The sequence below is a fragment of the Oryzias latipes genome, chromosome 24, assembly GCF_053564925.1.
Source record: "Oryzias latipes strain Hd-rR chromosome 24, Olatipes_Hd-rR_3.1".
Lineage (NCBI taxonomy): Eukaryota > Metazoa > Chordata > Actinopteri > Beloniformes > Adrianichthyidae > Oryzias > Oryzias latipes.
Genome location: NC_136260.1, coordinates 22,273,570 through 22,291,069, shown reverse-complemented (window position 1 = coordinate 22,291,069; position 17,500 = coordinate 22,273,570). Strand labels below are relative to the sequence as shown.

General features: G+C 40.5%; 1 protein-coding gene across 10 annotated transcripts in view; it reads left to right on the top strand.

Moving 5' to 3' along the window:
• klhl29 (kelch like family member 29) overlaps positions 1-17,500 on the top strand; it is a 280,668-nt gene that overhangs the window by 190,339 nt on the left and 72,829 nt on the right. For all 10 annotated transcript variants that reach the window (XM_011491437.4, XM_078943199.1, XM_004083387.5 and 7 more), the window contains one exon: positions 2,258-2,404. In XM_011491437.4, coding sequence (XP_011489739.1) covers positions 2,258-2,404 — 147 coding nt within the window. The remainder of the gene's footprint in view (positions 1-2,257; positions 2,405-17,500) is intronic.

Sequence of the window (17,500 nt, the reverse complement as noted above, 5' to 3'; positions counted from 1 at the left end):
ACCGCTCAGTCATTTCCGATTCGGAGAGTGGAGAGGGAAACGGGGTTGTTTACATGAAAAGCTGAGTCTTCAGAGTTTACTACATGTCTTCTGGAGCTTTCTAAAGTCAGAATAAAGGAAATCTGGCCCTATAAGGACATCAGGTGGGCAGAACCTGCAAACCTGTGTTGAATGTGGTATTCATGTGAGCCACAGTGTTGTAAATAAACATGTACATAACAATATCATCTGAAAGACTTCAAAATCTAGGTAAAAAAACTAACTACGTCATTTTATACTGCTATTCTTACTCTTCCAAGACTATTTTCCGTTTATTTTTGCCATTGGATCCTCTTAGCAGTTACCACACCGTGCCAATATCGATTTGTTTGTGTTTCTGTATATTTAAACACTTGCAGATAAATAGCTGACCTTGTGTAAAATCTAATGTCGTCATCATGACAAAAGACGTTAACCGCTCCAAAGCAAACTCGTAGCTGATGCCATCTTCTCCTTTTTAGTCCTGGAGCCTTGCCTGTTCAGATTGCAGATCTTCATTTTCGCTCAAGCTAAATCCAAACTCTGTAGGAGAGCAGTAGGCGGAGTCAGAACAAGCGCCATCTGTAGTCATCGCGGGATTTACGGCAGGAAGCATCAAATCTGTTTGACGGCTGCATCAGGTCATCAGGAAATATATGAAAAGGAAAGCGGTCCGCTGAATTTTAATGATCGCACACTTCTTCCATCTTTTGGGAAAGTGTGGAAACCCAATAAGGAGTAACATTTAGGTGATTCAGGAACACAGTAGCAATGGTAGCTGTTGTTCTTTGTCTTTTTGATGTCATTGTGTAAAGCACACAACAAACGAACATACAATGCAAACAAAAATTAATGTATTTCCGCACATACTCGTTTTGAAATGGCCGTATGCAGCGACCTGCAAACAGAAACAACTCAGTGTTTTTTTATTTTATTTTCTATTTTACCTGAAATAGTCCATTGTCTTCTTTAAAGCGCAATTAAAGCTATGTTTTTGGGATAAAACATTTTGAACGTTTCAGTCAAGGTCCTAAAGGTGCCGCATGGCGCTGATGAAGATTGCAAACACGTTTTCCTGAGTTCCTTGGTTCAATTATTTCATATCTGTTTCCAAATCTTAGGTTGTGTTCAGATTCCTTTTCTACTCACCACTTTCTCTGGCGTTCTCCCATTTTGTTGTTCTGTCCGACTCTACAATTCCAAAATCCAGTGGCCTAGAAAATTTCCCAGAGGTCTGTGTTAAAAACCATTGTGCATCAATGTTCATTAAATTGGCGAATATAGACCACAATGCATTGCATTTGAATGATTTTGCATTTGGGAATAAATGTATTTTATTTTTTTCAAATAAAGAATTTAAATATTCATAATTGGAACACATTGATTCGATTCATAAATAATCTTCATAAAATGTTCATATTTATTAGGTGGTTACTTTGGGAAATCTGTGACGTCTTATTTAAAATAAAAAAAAGTAGTGAGCATGTTTCCGAATTACTTTTAGAATCCAGGATACTGGACAGTCCCATAGTTTACCTATTTATTGCATCACAATCTGTGAACTAATGCCTCAGGTGTGCTTGAAAAAGAATTTTCTTTGATTTTCTCGTTCCGAGTTGCTCCAAATGAGAAGGTCCAAACTTCCCTCACATTTGTTTTCCAAATCAGAGGCTGCGACTCGGTGTAGAAGCTGGACACAGGAGGGTAAACGGCCTTACTCCCTCTAAATATCAAAAGAGTTATGTATTATAAATCAGCTTTGCCGTGCAGCTTCCAGGGAGAAGAGACCGCAGGAAGTCGGAGTGTCTGCCTAAACTCACAGAGAAATCGGCGTTATCTGAAATCACTTTCCATCGACCGCTCCTGGTGTGATATTTGCTTGTGTGCTTCTGCATGAATGTCTGATTTTAGACAGGAGAAGACTTTGTTTTCAGGTAGATGGATTTAAAATTCAGAATTTTACATGTAATCTTTTTGCTTTGATTCTTTTGCATTTAGAATTATTATGAGATTTAAAAAAATAAAATAAAAAAAACAGATCATTACAACAACAATGATGCTAGTGCAGAAAAGCCTTTCTTTGATTTTTTTAATATGATTCCTTTGAAGCCATCTTAAATGATTTGGGTGAGTCAGAACTGCAAACTAGATTAAAACCGGTCCAACAGGCAGATTAAACAGGTCTGCAGCAGGTTGGGTTAGTAAAAAACCATACATTTTGATGTTTGACCTCCAATAGGTGGCCGGTCAGGAGGAGATTCTGAGCGTTTCTGAGGAGGACCTGGTGGCCTATCTGTCCAACGACAGTCTAAACACAAAGGCGGAGGAGCTGGTCTATGAGACCGTCATCAAGTGGATCAAACGGGACCCCAACGCCAGAGTGCAGGTAAAAAAAGAAAAAACGTGTTGTGTCAATATTGAAAAGAGGATGCACTTTCACAACACGACAGAAAACACCGACAGCCCTGCAGGCCTGTAGAGAAGAATCAGAAGAGTTCTGCAGAAGTTCCCTGCCTCCTTAGAGGGTGCACAGCATGAAAACAACACAAGTGACTCCTTGTACTCTCCTGGTAGTGTTCATCAACTGTGTGCATCAGACGCTTCCTAACCCAGCGGTTGTTCATCATCCCAGGGAGTGCTTTGCCCTCAGACTGCACTCTCTTCTCAGATACTGTACTCTTCAAGTCTTCACGAGACACAGACAGCCAGAGTCCTTTTTTTTTCTGTCTGTCAGTCAAACAGCTGCCTGCTTTATTCCTCCAAGCTGTTAATCATAATCAAAGTTCATATCCCTGAGATTGACATTGTGACAGGGAGGAACAGCGGGTCAAATTTGAACGGGCGCACAATCGATGGGCTTCAAGGTGAGGCCGTCGGCCCCCGGCCGGCGTGCACGAAAAGGTAAAAGGATCCGAGCGCTGTGGACGTGTATCAATCTAGCTGGGGAAAAACCTCGTGTTGTGGGGTATTTATGGGTCCATGAATTTCAAACGGATGATTTTAAAGTATTTTATAGCTGTTTAAAATGGAGGTGGGGTTGTTATCAGATAAATTACAGCCATCCATCACGGTGAGAATCATTCCTTCATAGTAATGTCTGCTCATCAAACGGAAGACGAGGAGCTGCCTCATATCGTGGGGATCAGATTTGCCGCAGACCTTGACGATCAATGTTGCTTTATTGGCTCCAGCTTTTATGAGGCACATACGTCAATATATGAATTTCTCACCTTGTGGATTAAACATTTAGCATTTATCCTTTGATATGTGGTACTGAGAGTTAGGGTGGGACAATCCTAAGGACTTTACAGAATAGCATTTTCTGTGGTTTTAACATTACACAGAAAATATGCTGGATGGGCCTCAAGCTGCCTGCATATTGGATAGCACCTATATTGCTCGCCATTTTTGTTTTTTGGGGATGTGAGCTAGCGGTAGAGCATGTAAACAGAGAGCTCTCAGCAGTGGGGAGGAGAAGTACAGTCCCGCCCATAACTTAGAGGCAATGTCCTAGAAAACAACACTTTTTAAAAAATTTAATCAAAATTGAAAAGCAATTTTTTGAGTTATTGACTTACTATGACCTGTAATCAATTAATCTATTTTTGATCTAATCTGATACTGTAAAAAGCCACATTTTTCGGTATTTTCATTTAAATTTGTGACAAGAGCCTGGCTTTATGACATTTTTTTCCAGTGTAACAGGCTTCCAACCTTCACTTTTACACGACCAAGAGGGATTTTTTTTTTAAATCTCAAACAATTTAGAAAACCACAAAGAACATCCAGTCCAGATATAAGGAGGACATGAGACACACGGAGGAAACTAGAGGAACTGAATGGTCGAAACTTTGGATTTCTTGTTTTGGAAACAAACTTTTGCTTTTTGATTTTGAAATCAAGCGAAAAAGGGGGAACTTTGTTTATCGTAACATATACACCATCTTCCTCCACTGCTGCAGAGCGCCGTCGGTGCAGGTTACAGCGCATTGCACCTCGTTTCAAATAGTCCGCTACTTGTCAAAAAGAATTTAAACGTAAAAGATAACGATCAAAGCATAATTATTTCGTAATTGACCATGGTATAGGCGGGATAATGCCCCTTCAGAAATTAATAGACTAAAAGAAAGCAACCGTTTAACATGATCATGCCTCCTTTAAAGGGCGTATATGATGCTAAGCCTTTCGGAGTAAACCATATGTATTTATATGATCATATATTACCTTTGGCACACTAAAAAACATGTTTTTTTATGAAATTTTAGTTACTTTCACAGTTCATTTTGCTACTCCAAAGGAAGACGACTTGATCTCTGAGGCTCCGCCTTTCTTTCCTTGTGGGTGCCACGCATTTCATGATGTCAACCTAGAGCCGGCCCCAGCAGCGGTTCTGTGTTTCACCCATGAAACAAACAACATCCAGATGTGCGAATTGTGAATATAAAAGAAAAGCGTTTAGCCGATTACCGCTAGCTCCAAAGAGAAAGTGTTTTGGGGGGCGGAGTTGGCTGCGCAGACTCTTCCTGGAAGGGGCGGTTCCTCACTTTCATACATACGACTGTGAGAACCCACTTGTTTTAGCAGATTGGGAGGGGCTGATGCTCAGACAGCAGAATTTTAGAGGAATGCGTGAATAGAGTTGTTTATAGTGAGGAATAAGCATTAAATGTATACATATATAAATGCATATATAAAGCTCAAAAAGTTGATTGTGCATGGTATAGGCCCTATATTTCTGATAACGGACACCTCGTCTGACATCGTCCCTTGCATAAAAGATAATAGTCGTAGAATGAAAATGAGAATAATGTGATTAAAAAATGTTTTGGCATCCCTGTTCAAAATATCTCTAAAGATGATAAGTGGGTCTTTAACTGAAACAGATAATAGGAAAATAATGTCAGCTAACTTTCTGATTTAAAAATTAGAATAAAAGGTTTGTTTACAAAGAAGCTGTTGAACATCTCAGTATTTTACAAAGGAACCTAAAGTTGCCCCCGACTCTTGGTGGTTCAGTCCATCGGCCTCCTCCAATCTCACACTCTATTGGAGAGGGTCAGAGGTCAGTTAGCTAGATGAAGTAGAAGAAATTGTCCCGGTTGTCTGAACAACCCCCAGCACTGGTCCCTGAGACAAGATACCAGGGTCACCTCGTCTTTAGGGAGAAAATAAGAAGAGGTTGAAAGAGAGTTGGAGCGGAAGAAGGTATCCGTGCGAGGCAGAGAGACTGAGGAGGCTGGTTGGGAACAGAGATGGTGAGAAATGAAAAAGGGCCCCGTTTTCTAATCTGATATCCAGCGGTTTGTGGCTCTGCACACTGCCTTGACATCCAGGGAGCAGAGATGTGATTGAGCTCGCGGTCAAGCTCCAATCCTCTGCCCATGTGTGACCGAAAAAACAACTATCAAACTCGCCGCCTGAAGAGACGACAAGACAGGAGGCAAGACAGAGTGGGCTGCCTCCCTAATGCCACAGGAGAAGCGGATCTGACCCTGAAGGCTGGCTTTATACACTTGGTCCAACTTCAGCTCATCATTCCCTTCCTCCCTCGCCGGCGCAGAGTGTGGAAGAAATCACTCCCCCAGAACCCGTGACACTTCTTAATGACATGTCAGGGCCGAAAGTCACAGCTGAAAAAAAAAACCCGGCAGCACCGAAAAGTTGCTGTGCGTTTGCATTCATCTGAGGATCCTCCTTTGTGCATCTGTGCATGTTCTGCGGGCTGTCGGCTGTAAGCTATAGAGTGGAAAAGTGGCATATTGAAGGCGCAGGGTAAATAATATGCAATTTTCCATCGCTGCCGTGCTGTCAGTGACAACAGATGGCCACAGGAAGCGGGGCCTGGACAGCGCTTTGAGGCAGCCAGAGCATCTGAGCATCACTAATGCTGCTCTGTGAGCAGCAGCACAAAGGAATAAAGTACAGAGCAATATCTGTGTTCATCTGAATGTGTGCCTTCCTGCAGGTGTCTGTGAGGAAAGTTAAGACGTCTTCTAAGAATCTTAAAAGTGCTGCCAATGTATTGGAACACTCAGATGATTCATGTTTATTTTGACTTACTCAAAGATGATAAAAACTGCGCTGTTGTTTAGTTTATTTTTTAAATAAGACATAAGCTGCAAAAACAAACAGTAAAACACACGTTTAATATATGCAATCATTGTTTGAACTGTCATCACAAACATATTTAAAAACACTTTTCAAATGGATCCTAATTGAAAGAATCACAAGTTCATTAAAACATTTTTAGTTGAGTTTTGCAACAAATTAAGACTTTAAATTATGTCCAAGTTTATCTAAAGCAAACAGATCTTTAGGTTTCAGGATGTAAATGCAAACCTCTTTAGTTCATGTTGTTCTATGTATTTTGAGGCAGTTCAGTCGTTTCTAAAGGACATTTACAGATTGCTCATATTTACTAAAAATGTTAAAAAAAATGTATTTCTTTTTTATTGCTTTTTTATTTATTGTGAATTATGCTTAGTTATCCATTTGAGTGAATCTTAGTTCTGCTATCAAATCTTTTGTTCTGGTGCTATAGTTTTTGACTCAAACCTTTATGTTTGTTTATTTTATATATAATTGAACAAAACTATAGAGCTAAAAGTTAAAATTGATTGATTTGATATAAATCTTATCGTTATAGGGTAGGGATGCAATGATTCACTTTCCCACGATTCAGTTCCAACCTTGATTCTTGCGTCAAATTCAGAAAAATCCTTTTTTTAAATGTACTAATAAGAAAAACGAAGATAAATCTTTCAGCTGGCTTATGCTAAAGGCTAATGTTCACTGGTTTGTTTGTGGTGCGTCTCCGTTGCATTGACCTAAAAAAAAATTTAAAAAATTGAACATTCATCAATAAATGGAAATGTTTGCAACGCTTCCGTCACTTCTGTGTCTCACATCCGTCTCTCCGCACCGAAACACAAGTTTTACTCAGGAGTTCTACTTTAATCCATTGAAGCCAAAAAGCCGGACAAACGGTAAACAGGTCCTGGTTGCGAAATAATAAATCTTGTTGAACTCTCAAAATAAAACTTTAGCAAATTCTATTTTATATTTAAGATGGCGGGCCCATGCGAGAACACACGTTAACACCGGCGTCCAGTTTTCGCCATGGACGATGATGGTTAATTTTGACATTTTTAAAAGCATGCCATCATTTATGACACAAAACATGAATTTTACAAGGACTCTATAAGGAAGGAGCGGGATGACCTACTCGACACGGGGGAGGCAGGACAAATCAAACCACTTTCAACGTAAATAGTAGAAAGCAATACCGAGTTTACCCACAATTCAGTTCAACACATGGTTCAATTTTAACCAATAACTGTGGCATCCCTAGTAAACAAAACTATAAAACTGTTTTTTTGTAGTCCTGAGATTCCAGAGGAACCCCTTTTTTACCCTGAGATGACACAGTACCCTGAGATATACTGTCGAATTGAGCTACTCATCCACTCTATTAAATACAAGTTAAGCAGTATGCTGTGTAAATATTTAGTATCAAGAATAGAGTGAACAATAGAACAAAAACCAGGCAGTAAAATGAAGAAAGAACAACTGAGAATCTAAATCGCCTTTTCCATGTTCTGTATCATGTATATTTTGTTGTATAGAAATTAAAAACAAAAACCCAGGGGGCAGAAATAACATGCCTCTAAAAGTGTTGACAGTGGGACCCGGTCTTCTTTTCAATCAGCCACTTTTTTGTGGGACAATCACAGACACATGACTCCAATTATAACTGACCCTTTTTCTGGCAAATCCCTGAAAAGGACCTCCATTACGCCTTGCTTTAACATTTTTCATAAAGGCAACTATCTTGCCAGGTGACTCAACCCGACAAAAGAGGCCGATTAATTATTGTCTCTTTGGAAGCCGGCCAATAATGAAACAGCTCAAAAAGACAGTTAATGGTGTATTTTGTGATATTTAAAAAAAGAAGGAAAAAAAAGCTATTCTTCCTATTAGAGGACCTGCTGTTCATTTCATAAAAACGGCGATGGCTCCTGCTGACGCCAGGCCAAACGAATACAGTTAAAGGTATTGCTTTTTATAATTTGCTGCTTATTATTTTGGGGATTTTTACACAATTGACTGGCAAGGCACTGTAGAGATATTATGGTGGTACCCATTATTGAGAAAAAAATCATTTTCCCAGAACAAATGATGGCATCATTATGTAGTTAGTGTATAAAATTATCAAAGAGGAAAAATGCTTTGAGGCTGAGCATGGATATATGCTGAGTTTCCCTCACTGTTTCACAATTCATTTGCTTTCAACACTACCAATGACTCAAGCATCACTTTTAATTTTCCAACTCCCCTTTTAGGCTCCAAGTTTAAATTGGAAACTTTTTATCATCTTGAACTCCTCAGGGGTGATGCATTTTCACTTGGATAACAGTGACTTGATGTCACAACAATCATCTGCAGAGGAGAAACCAAAGCCCTGTTCAATTGAACTGAGATGAATAGAGCACAGGCCACTGGCCCTCTGATTGCTTTTGTCAGACAAGCTTAGAAAATCAAGATCAATACAGCAGATAAGTGTATTTCCTTCATGTTCTGCGTCAGACAAACGCATGAAAGATTAAACTTTTATATTCATAGTGTGCGCTTAAACCTAACCTTAGTCCCAACTGTCCTTACAGTAAGATACAGGTTCATGGACAAACCGGTACGGGTGTCACAAGAACAGGCAGATGGCTGGTTCCAATGACAGCAGGTTTATTAGCTCAGCTAAAAGTCCACAAAGCTAAATCAGGGTCAGGCAGGCAGGGGTCAATAGCAGGCATGAGATCATCAGAAGAGAGAAGGAGTAGTCAGGATCCAGGCAAGAGTCGGGGCAGGCAGCAGGCAAACAGAGTCAGAGTCAGAGACAGGGTCAGGAGACAGTAGATCAGATCCAAATGTAACGCTCTCAAATGTAACGAAGGCAGAGTGGCACAAACAATACCTCACACTGAGCTTGACTCAGTGCAGTGCTTAAGTATTCTGTTGTTGATTGAATGAATGAGAGTCAGGTGTGTGGCATCCAGGAAGTGTGTGCTGGGGTTGCTGGGAGATGTAGTGTGGCCAGAACTCTGGGGACGGCTCCCGCCGGTGACCAGAGGGGGAGATAGAGTTACAACTTATGACAACAGGGCAGGCAAATGGACACAATATCAAGGTCGTGGACTGCTCCGTGAGCCTGATTAGTGAAAATGTTCATGAACATTTACTTCATGGGTATACCTGTACTATGGGTGTCAGGTCGTAGCAACCATAGACTCCTCATTAAAAGTGACGACTGACTGGAGTCGACGCGGCTGGTGTGTAGGTACCTTCATGATGACATGCTTATGTTCACGCATGCATATGTGCGTTTCAGGCTGCCGCTTTCAAAACTCTCACCTTTGCAGGTTTTTAAGTCAGTTTTCAGGCTCTACGTATAAAACGCACGGCCATTGAACACTAAAAGTTGAACTAGGTGAGCTTTGACCATTTGGATTTGGTAGTGACGTATGAGTAGCATCCTTTTCAATGCACAGAAATACAGTTAAAAAGTGATGATGAAGGCGAAGATAAAAATTTCTGTTTGTGCCCAGCTGGAATTCCATGACACCAAGTCTTTCATTTATTGGAATAAAGTTGTAAAAAAAAGCCTGGAGCAAAATTTTGCACCAAACGTCGTCAACCAACTGCTAGTACGTGCGCTATATGGGGTAGCGACCATCCAGTGTTAACACCACATGCTAAAATCGATTTTAGGAACCTGCGTTCAGCGCTGCATCACATGCCCACTGTGAACTCAGCTTAAGGCATGCAAAACACACTTGCTTAAGACGGATCTGATAGAACCCAAGAACCTCGGGACATCTAACCACATCTGTGTTGTCTATCGTCCCAAAGAGTCCCTGCTTGCATGTGTGAACCGTGACCAGAGGCATTTCATCTCCTTTAGAATCTAAAACAAGCGCACAGATCTTCCGGAGTTCTAATTTACATAAAAGTAATTAACCAACCAACCCTCTGTTTTTATTCAGAAGTTCACTGTACTGTGTCGTCAGGTAGAAGATACAGTAATTGTAATTAAAAAGATAGACTTTTCCCCCAAAACATAAACTGTAATAAATCGGTTGTTTTTTATCGGAATGAAGTCATGCTGAAATCGCTCCAGAGCAGAGCACAGCATGTCGCACCTGTCAGTCGTTGCTCAGGGACTCCTCCAAGTCCGCCTGTCTCCTCTGTTTCGTCTTACTCCATCTTGGATCCATCCTTCTGTCAGATGACAGCAGACATGGTCATGGAGTCACAGGAGGACACAGACCGGCTCAGTAAAGCATCACTTGGATTGCAATGAATAGCCACTTGTGGCAGCATATTTCACTCCTCTACAATGCGATGGCAGGAGAAAAGACATTTTCCTCACTGTCAAAAGGGCGCAAACACACGCTCTCCACGGCTAAGTGGGGTTTTTGGGGATGTTCAAGCAAACGTGCTGCGGCGGATTTACACTTAAGTCTTTTATTTTGTTATTATTTTTCATGTGAGGGTTTTTTTAGGTTTCAATTTGTCTGTTTGTCCCTCTGAAGCAGACCTGTACTTCTACCTGCTCAGAGCAAAGCAAAAAGATAGAAACACTCGTGTGCCATTTATTTGATCCTGCTATGGCACTGAGTCACTCCTCGCACACAGACAGAGTAATAGGCGTTAGTCCTCGCTGACAGTAGCGGAATGGAAAATGTTCATTGGACATTTGTCATCTATGTTAGAGGATGGTCGCCTCCTGGCTGCCTCTCTGCTGCTCCTGACAGATCTGAGAGGCTCCCTGTTAGACACATTATCCCTGCCTTTCACCAGGCTCAACCTATTCACATCAGCTGTCTACCTGCTTGGGTATTTGTATGTCTGCGCGTGTCAGTGAAGCACGAAGGGGGAAAAAAAAGTTCAAACTGAACAAATTTTTCATTCAATGTGTAAGGAGCGGCCACAATTAGAGGTGGCTGCAGAGCGATGACCTCTGTTGGTGCTGGGAACGTTGCTTCTGCTCCTAGTCAGTGTTATTTGAGATGAAAAGCATTAAAGTGGGGGAGTTGCGTTATGTCATTGGTGCTGGATGTGCTAACAGAAAGAAAAGAGAGGATTAAATACTAATTTGTTTACCATAATACACTCCGATAGCCCAAAATCTCACCACGTTTCTAGTTTAAATATCTCACCAAATTTGATGTAAGAGGAAACTTACTTACTAGTAACTTTTCAGTAAGGTACAACTGTTTGTTTTAAGACAATGAAATAGCTTGCCACCTCATTTCATTTAAAAAACAACCTATTTTAAGCAATTGAAGGGACTTCTTCTTATGTTCTCCATAAAAATATGAAAAATAGCACAAAATTTAGGAGGAGATCGATCAGATTCTGTTCCATGTTGGTTTAGGCTAAAGCTGAGTTCCTGATTGGTTGGCAAACATGCAAATTCTTTGCCAAAGTTAAGATATTTGAACTTGGGAAACATTGCGCCGAATTTTCACCATCTGACATTGTGACAGCTCCCAAAACGAGCTGCAGCCTGACCACTCCACCCCATCTGACGCTCAAAATGTACTGCTGATTATGTGTGTGCATTGACTTAACATGAAAACTGGACATTCCTGCCACACATCCTGTGTGTCACTTTTATCCTGTGTGAAACAAAAAATTGAACTCAAGCTACACTACATTTATTTATTTAAGCTTTATTTAATAGGGACAGTGCACATGAATGAACATCTACCAAACAATGATAGGCGTAAACATGCTGGATTATAGCAATGATGCTAATTTGCATCCATAGTCCCTAGGCAGGAAACATAAAACAGGACAAAACAAAAGACAGAATCACAGATACAATAAGAACACAAAGAAGCTGACATAGAAGCTACATGCATTAGATTTTCAAAAATCTCCAAAGATTACTTAAGATGAATAGACGCACTGATCAAAATGACGGCCGCACCGCTCATCTGCTGCTTACTTTCCTTTAGCGTGCTTGTGCATTGGAGTGATTGCTGGAGAGCTTATTGGAAATGGAGAGAAAATTGAGATGGATAAACGCCGCCTCCTTTCAGCCGCTGAGAGTGTGTCACTCAATGGCCTGAGTGTCATGAGTACTCCCATGTAGCTGGTTCATGCCACATGCGTGCACGCTGACAAAATGAGCATCAAAGCCTTTCAGCACACCTCTCACAAAACAAGCATTCAGCATTTGCACGGTAAAAACCGGCACACCAGTGATGCCATCAACATTTACCAGATCCATATTTTTAAAGTAAAAATGACCTTTTTGTGATACTAAAACTGTAACTTTTAAGATATTATTTATACTTAAGGATCAAGACATCTTTATGGTCCAAGAGGGCTTGTTTTTTTAAGTAAGGGCTGATTGGTAGTTGGCGCCTAAATAAATCCCACAGTGAAGGAGCATTATTCCAGAGCATTATTATTTTTGATGGTAAGGTCAAGAAGTGGCTTTCTTTGATAGGTTGTTTTTTGTTTTGTTTTTTTGCAATCTTATAGTGGTAGATTAAAATAAACTAACTACCTTTAAACTAGTGATCTTAAACTCAAAGCAAGAACAGAAAACAGCTAAAAACTACGAATAAGAAGGTAACAGGAGCAACGAAGAGAGAAAAAAGTCTCAGAACCAATAAAGAAAGAAGTCTATAATAAACAAATAAAAAGCAATAACAAAACCTAATGTCTGCTGTATAAAAGTAAAAACAGAAAGTCTATGTTGTACCCTGACAGATAAAACGTTTTAAGTTTTTTTGACATTTTCTCTCATTATTGGAAGTTGTCTAAATCACAGGTGTCAAACTCCAGGCCTTGAGGTCCAACACATTGTCCAGTTAACCTACGGCTTGTCATTGACAAAACACTGTGGGGGGAAAAAGAAAGGGTAATTAGAATTTTCTATTTAGAAAGTAAAACAAACACCCGCTTGACCCTAGGAATAATGGAGTATTGGAGGTTTGTTGGTTAGACTTTAATAGCGATTTTCCCAGCCAGGAGAGATGCTGAATAAGCTGAACAATGAATTCGGAGGCTCCTTCGGCAGATCCTTCTAGATTTGGCCCCCAAATCCTCGGCAGGTCCTCCAAATGGATTCGCTGCGCGTTTGCCCGCTGGGGTCAATAATTCCAGAGCCTGTTGTCGGACATTGCCGCTTTCAAATCAGTAAGCGATCAGTGCTCTGTTTCTGTCGGGTTCTTCGTCGTATTCTAGTCACACTGTGAGGTTTTGGAGGGAAAGCTCAAAGCGAGGAAGATTCAGCTCATCGGGGGAATCTGGCGTAGACTGGAAAAGCAAAGAGAATGCCAACAGCATCAGTTTCTTCATTGATTTTGTTGTCAAATCTTTGGTGTTTTGTGGGATTTCCTTTCATGTTCATTGTTTGTGAAGAAGATGGATGTATAGATTACTCTAAAGTGTTTCTTGGTCCATTCCATCTATTAATCTTATTTCCATTCCAAACTTTTGTGTCAGACCCAAAAGCGTTGAACCGTTTCTCAATCCGTTTCTGTGTGAGGCAAAAGGCTGGACACTTGTGTTTTTGGGTTTTTTTCCGTGTCCAACACATTGAATCTGGAAATAAGATGAGGTGTAGGACTTTTCCTCATTTACATGCCAATATATGCGTGAGTGGGAGGAAAACCGAGGAGGTGGAGAAAGAAGAAACCTAAAGTATGAAAGGAGTGGGAGATATTGTGACTTTGCCTGATGCAGAGACAGAGAACCATTTCTACTTTGTTTAGTTTCCTTTGAGGAAGGGGCAGAGTGTGGGGCAAACAAACAAAACCAAAGTCAAGATGTAGAAAAACAGTTGGGTATGTTTCTGCAAATGAATGACATTTAGTTTTATTACATTGTAATGGTTAAAAATTTAGAAAAATACATTAGTTTTCCCTTTTTATTTAGGAAGCCTGAAAGTTTTCAAAAGATTTAAAACAAAATTTTCCTTTTTTCAAACCGAGTCTGTCAGCATTTCCACATTATGTCTATTCAAGTATAACCATGTGTTTCTGTTGTTGCTACAAATGCTGTTGTTGGTTGCAACCATCTGTCACTTTCACACATCCATGGGTGTCTTGAACTGTTTGTGGTTAATTTATATATTTTTTTCTGCACATGTTTTTAACTTTATGAGGAAGCGCGTGGCGTCGTTACCTTTCTGCGTGGTCCACAGCTCGCCGTGAGGTATTTTTACGGCGCTTAAATGCTTTCTGGCATGCGGAGAGACGACGCAGCAGATGTGGGTTTGACTGCAATGTGCAGATGGTAAAGTGGGATTCTTGATCTGAGCGTTTTCTCAGTCAAGTGAAAATAAAGTGTGTCCGACGCAACCCGTGTGGTTTTGTGAGCATCTGAATGTCGTCATAGGACTTTTTGTCCTTATAAAATGTTTAAGAAAAATTTTTTTTTCCAGAATTTTGAAGTTTTATGAAGCTTGTTAATTTGTTAAATTCACCAAATGCCAACTTTTATAAATACTTTAAATCTTATAAGCAATAGCAAATAATAGCAAAGAAATTTGACTTTTTTTGACATTTCCCCAAAGCTTTTATAGAAGTTGTACCCTAATTCCTTAGTCAAAATCCCTAAAAAGACATATATCTCGATAGCCAAAGCTGCTAATGGTCATAAAACTGTTACAGATGGAATCTAATTCAAGAGAATCTTCTGGAAATCTTGGGAAAAACATTACAAGACATTTGGAAATATTTGGGGATTCATGGTAACTGCAGCTACAGGCGATTTAAGCTGGAGACATGCTGCACACCTCATAGAGTCTGAAAAGATTCAGGAAACTCCCGGAGTAAACACTAACAGGCTGGTTTCTGCAGATTTTTGAATGGCAGCCAAAGCACCAAGGATTACACACTGCACCTGATGTGGGATTAGAGGACTGGAGCTCATTGGGTTGAGCAGCGCCTGCCAGTCGGTTCATAAAAATTGCGTCCTTGGGTGAGAAACCTAAACCCAAATGCCTAAAACTAATGCAACACATTAAACACCTGCACAAACTCTCACAAGGGCAAATGCTTAAACTGTTAATCTCTCTTGATCAATTTCTTTTTCATATCTGATCCAGGATCCTCTTCTTCTTTTGTCACCATTCAGCATCAGTTTTGATATTTCTGCTACTTCCTGTTATACTGATGTCATTTCTTGTGTCTCTTTATCATTTGTTTTTTGCTTTGGCTATTCGGTTAGCAAAGCAGGTCAGAATACATAAATGGTTCAAGTTTTAATAAAGAAAATGTGAAGATAATTGATTGGTTGAGTGTCTGCTGGCTCTAAAAAGCTAAAATCCCATAGACTTCAATAGCTGTTACTCAATTCTTCTATTGGTCAGAACAACCATTCTTGCTCTGATACCTTCTTTTAATATCTTCCTCATTTTTTTCATGATTTTTTTTCTATAGTGCAAGTCAATCACATTATTAACTGACCAATCAGATGCCTCAATAAAAGTAGGTGGAGCCTGCTTGCCCGCACATGTAACGTTCCAAACCTTTGACAAGCTCAATCCTGATTGATTAGAAATGTTTTTCCATCATAGTGACTTGGACCAATCATTCCTTACTGACGTCATCTAACACCAACATAGCGGCGTCCGTTAAACCATTTTCTATGGATGACGTCACACTCCCTCTGTCTAGTTCTCAGATACAGTCAATGGGGGCGACACTCGCACTTCCTGTTTCACCGTTTCAAGCCAATGTGAATACATAATGTTCATGGAACCAGTTCAGCTAAAAAAGAACATGAATTCCAATGTAAAATACCTAACAAAAATAAACTTAATGACTCTGTGGTTATATTTATTTCTTATTCTGATATCTGACGGATTGAATTTTTAATGTATCCCCAAGGCGGCCCAAGCACGGGTCTCATTGTGTGGATAAATTCAGAGGGTTGTGTCAGGAAGGGTATCTGACGAAAAGTCTTTGTGAATCCCTCCTATGATATCCACACCGGATCAGTCGAGGCCTGGGTAGAACGTAGACATAAAGGGGGATGGACATTAGGCTCCAATGTGTTGAGTGGTCTTTTGATTTTTATGTGTGATGATTGAATCCTGATTTCTGCTTCTGTAAGTCTGATAAAGATGGTAAAATACTGCAAAACAAACAAATCCATATTTATGCAATCATTGGTGCAGCCTGATGCAGACTTTACCCGTCTGGGGATCCATGTAAAGTTTGGCAAAGCTGCTATTGAGATTTTAGGTCCAACATTTGTCCACAGGCCTGTAAGGTCCAAACTCATTTCTGTCCATACTCCCAGCTGCTGGTGCGGAGTCGGAGCGTGCCTCTCAGGTAACCACCTGGCTGAAATAAAGCTTTAATTAAGCTTTAATTTAGCCTTAGGGCTAAAGTAATTCTACTCCTTTATACGTCTCATTTAATAAACCGAAATTAACTTTGAAAGGTGCTTTCTTTAATTTGCCAACTTCCCATTAATATTAATAACATCCTATAACTTCTGAATAACTGAGGAAGGTGAGGCTGTAGCAGACCTGGTGAGACATGGCTTGTAACAGGAGTTCAGTGCATAAGCCTAAAGCTTAAGTCCTCAATCGGAGTGTGACGTGTATAGAAAAAAAAACGGCCGGGCAAATTTTCCACCATGCTGTTTAATTGAAAGGTCTTGCTTATCTTTAGCTCAGACCTCTTCCTGAAGGGCTTTTCCTTCAATTTGTGTTTTGAGCGGCAGCAAGTGTTTATTCAAGAGGATTTCTTGAAGCTTTGTGTGTTCAGGAACAGGGATGCAGGACATTGTTTGGCTGTACGTGTGCCCTTGGAAATATCAGCAGCAGATTGCTTTGCTTCCTGTGGAGCCATCAAATCTTCTCTTTTTTTTGTCTTTTTCACAGAAAAATGTTTTCTTCTCCACCTCTTGGGTCCATCTTGACTCTGTTGTTTCTCTCATTGTGGTCAGATGAGCCCTGGACATCATAAGCCAACAAATGGGACAGGCGGTGTAGCGAAAAGGGGCCTCAGGTGTGAGGAAGAAGTGCCCGGGTGGAGTGTCAGTGTAATATTTATGCTCCCCCGGCTGTGTTTTCTCAGACTCTGCTGTTTTTGTCGCTCTCTCTGCATGGCTCGGTCGCCTCTCTCAGAACTGAGGGGTCAGCGGGGTCAGTGTCCACCCAGCTCTCTGTCGCACTGCCCAGGCTTGTTTACGGCTTTACTGTAGACACGGATGAGACTCCCATGGGGCACACACATACACTTGTAAACACATAATGGGGGGAGAAAAAAAGCACTCAATTCTCAGAGCTATAAACAAGGTTGCCTAGGCAACAGCCATTCCGGGTTCCCTGTTTGAACACCTATATGCTACTACACACATAAATGTGTACACAACTAAAAAGGGGGCAAATGAACACCATCCAAACACAAATATTTGTGCTGCAATAGTTAAGGGTTATTACCATCTGAGC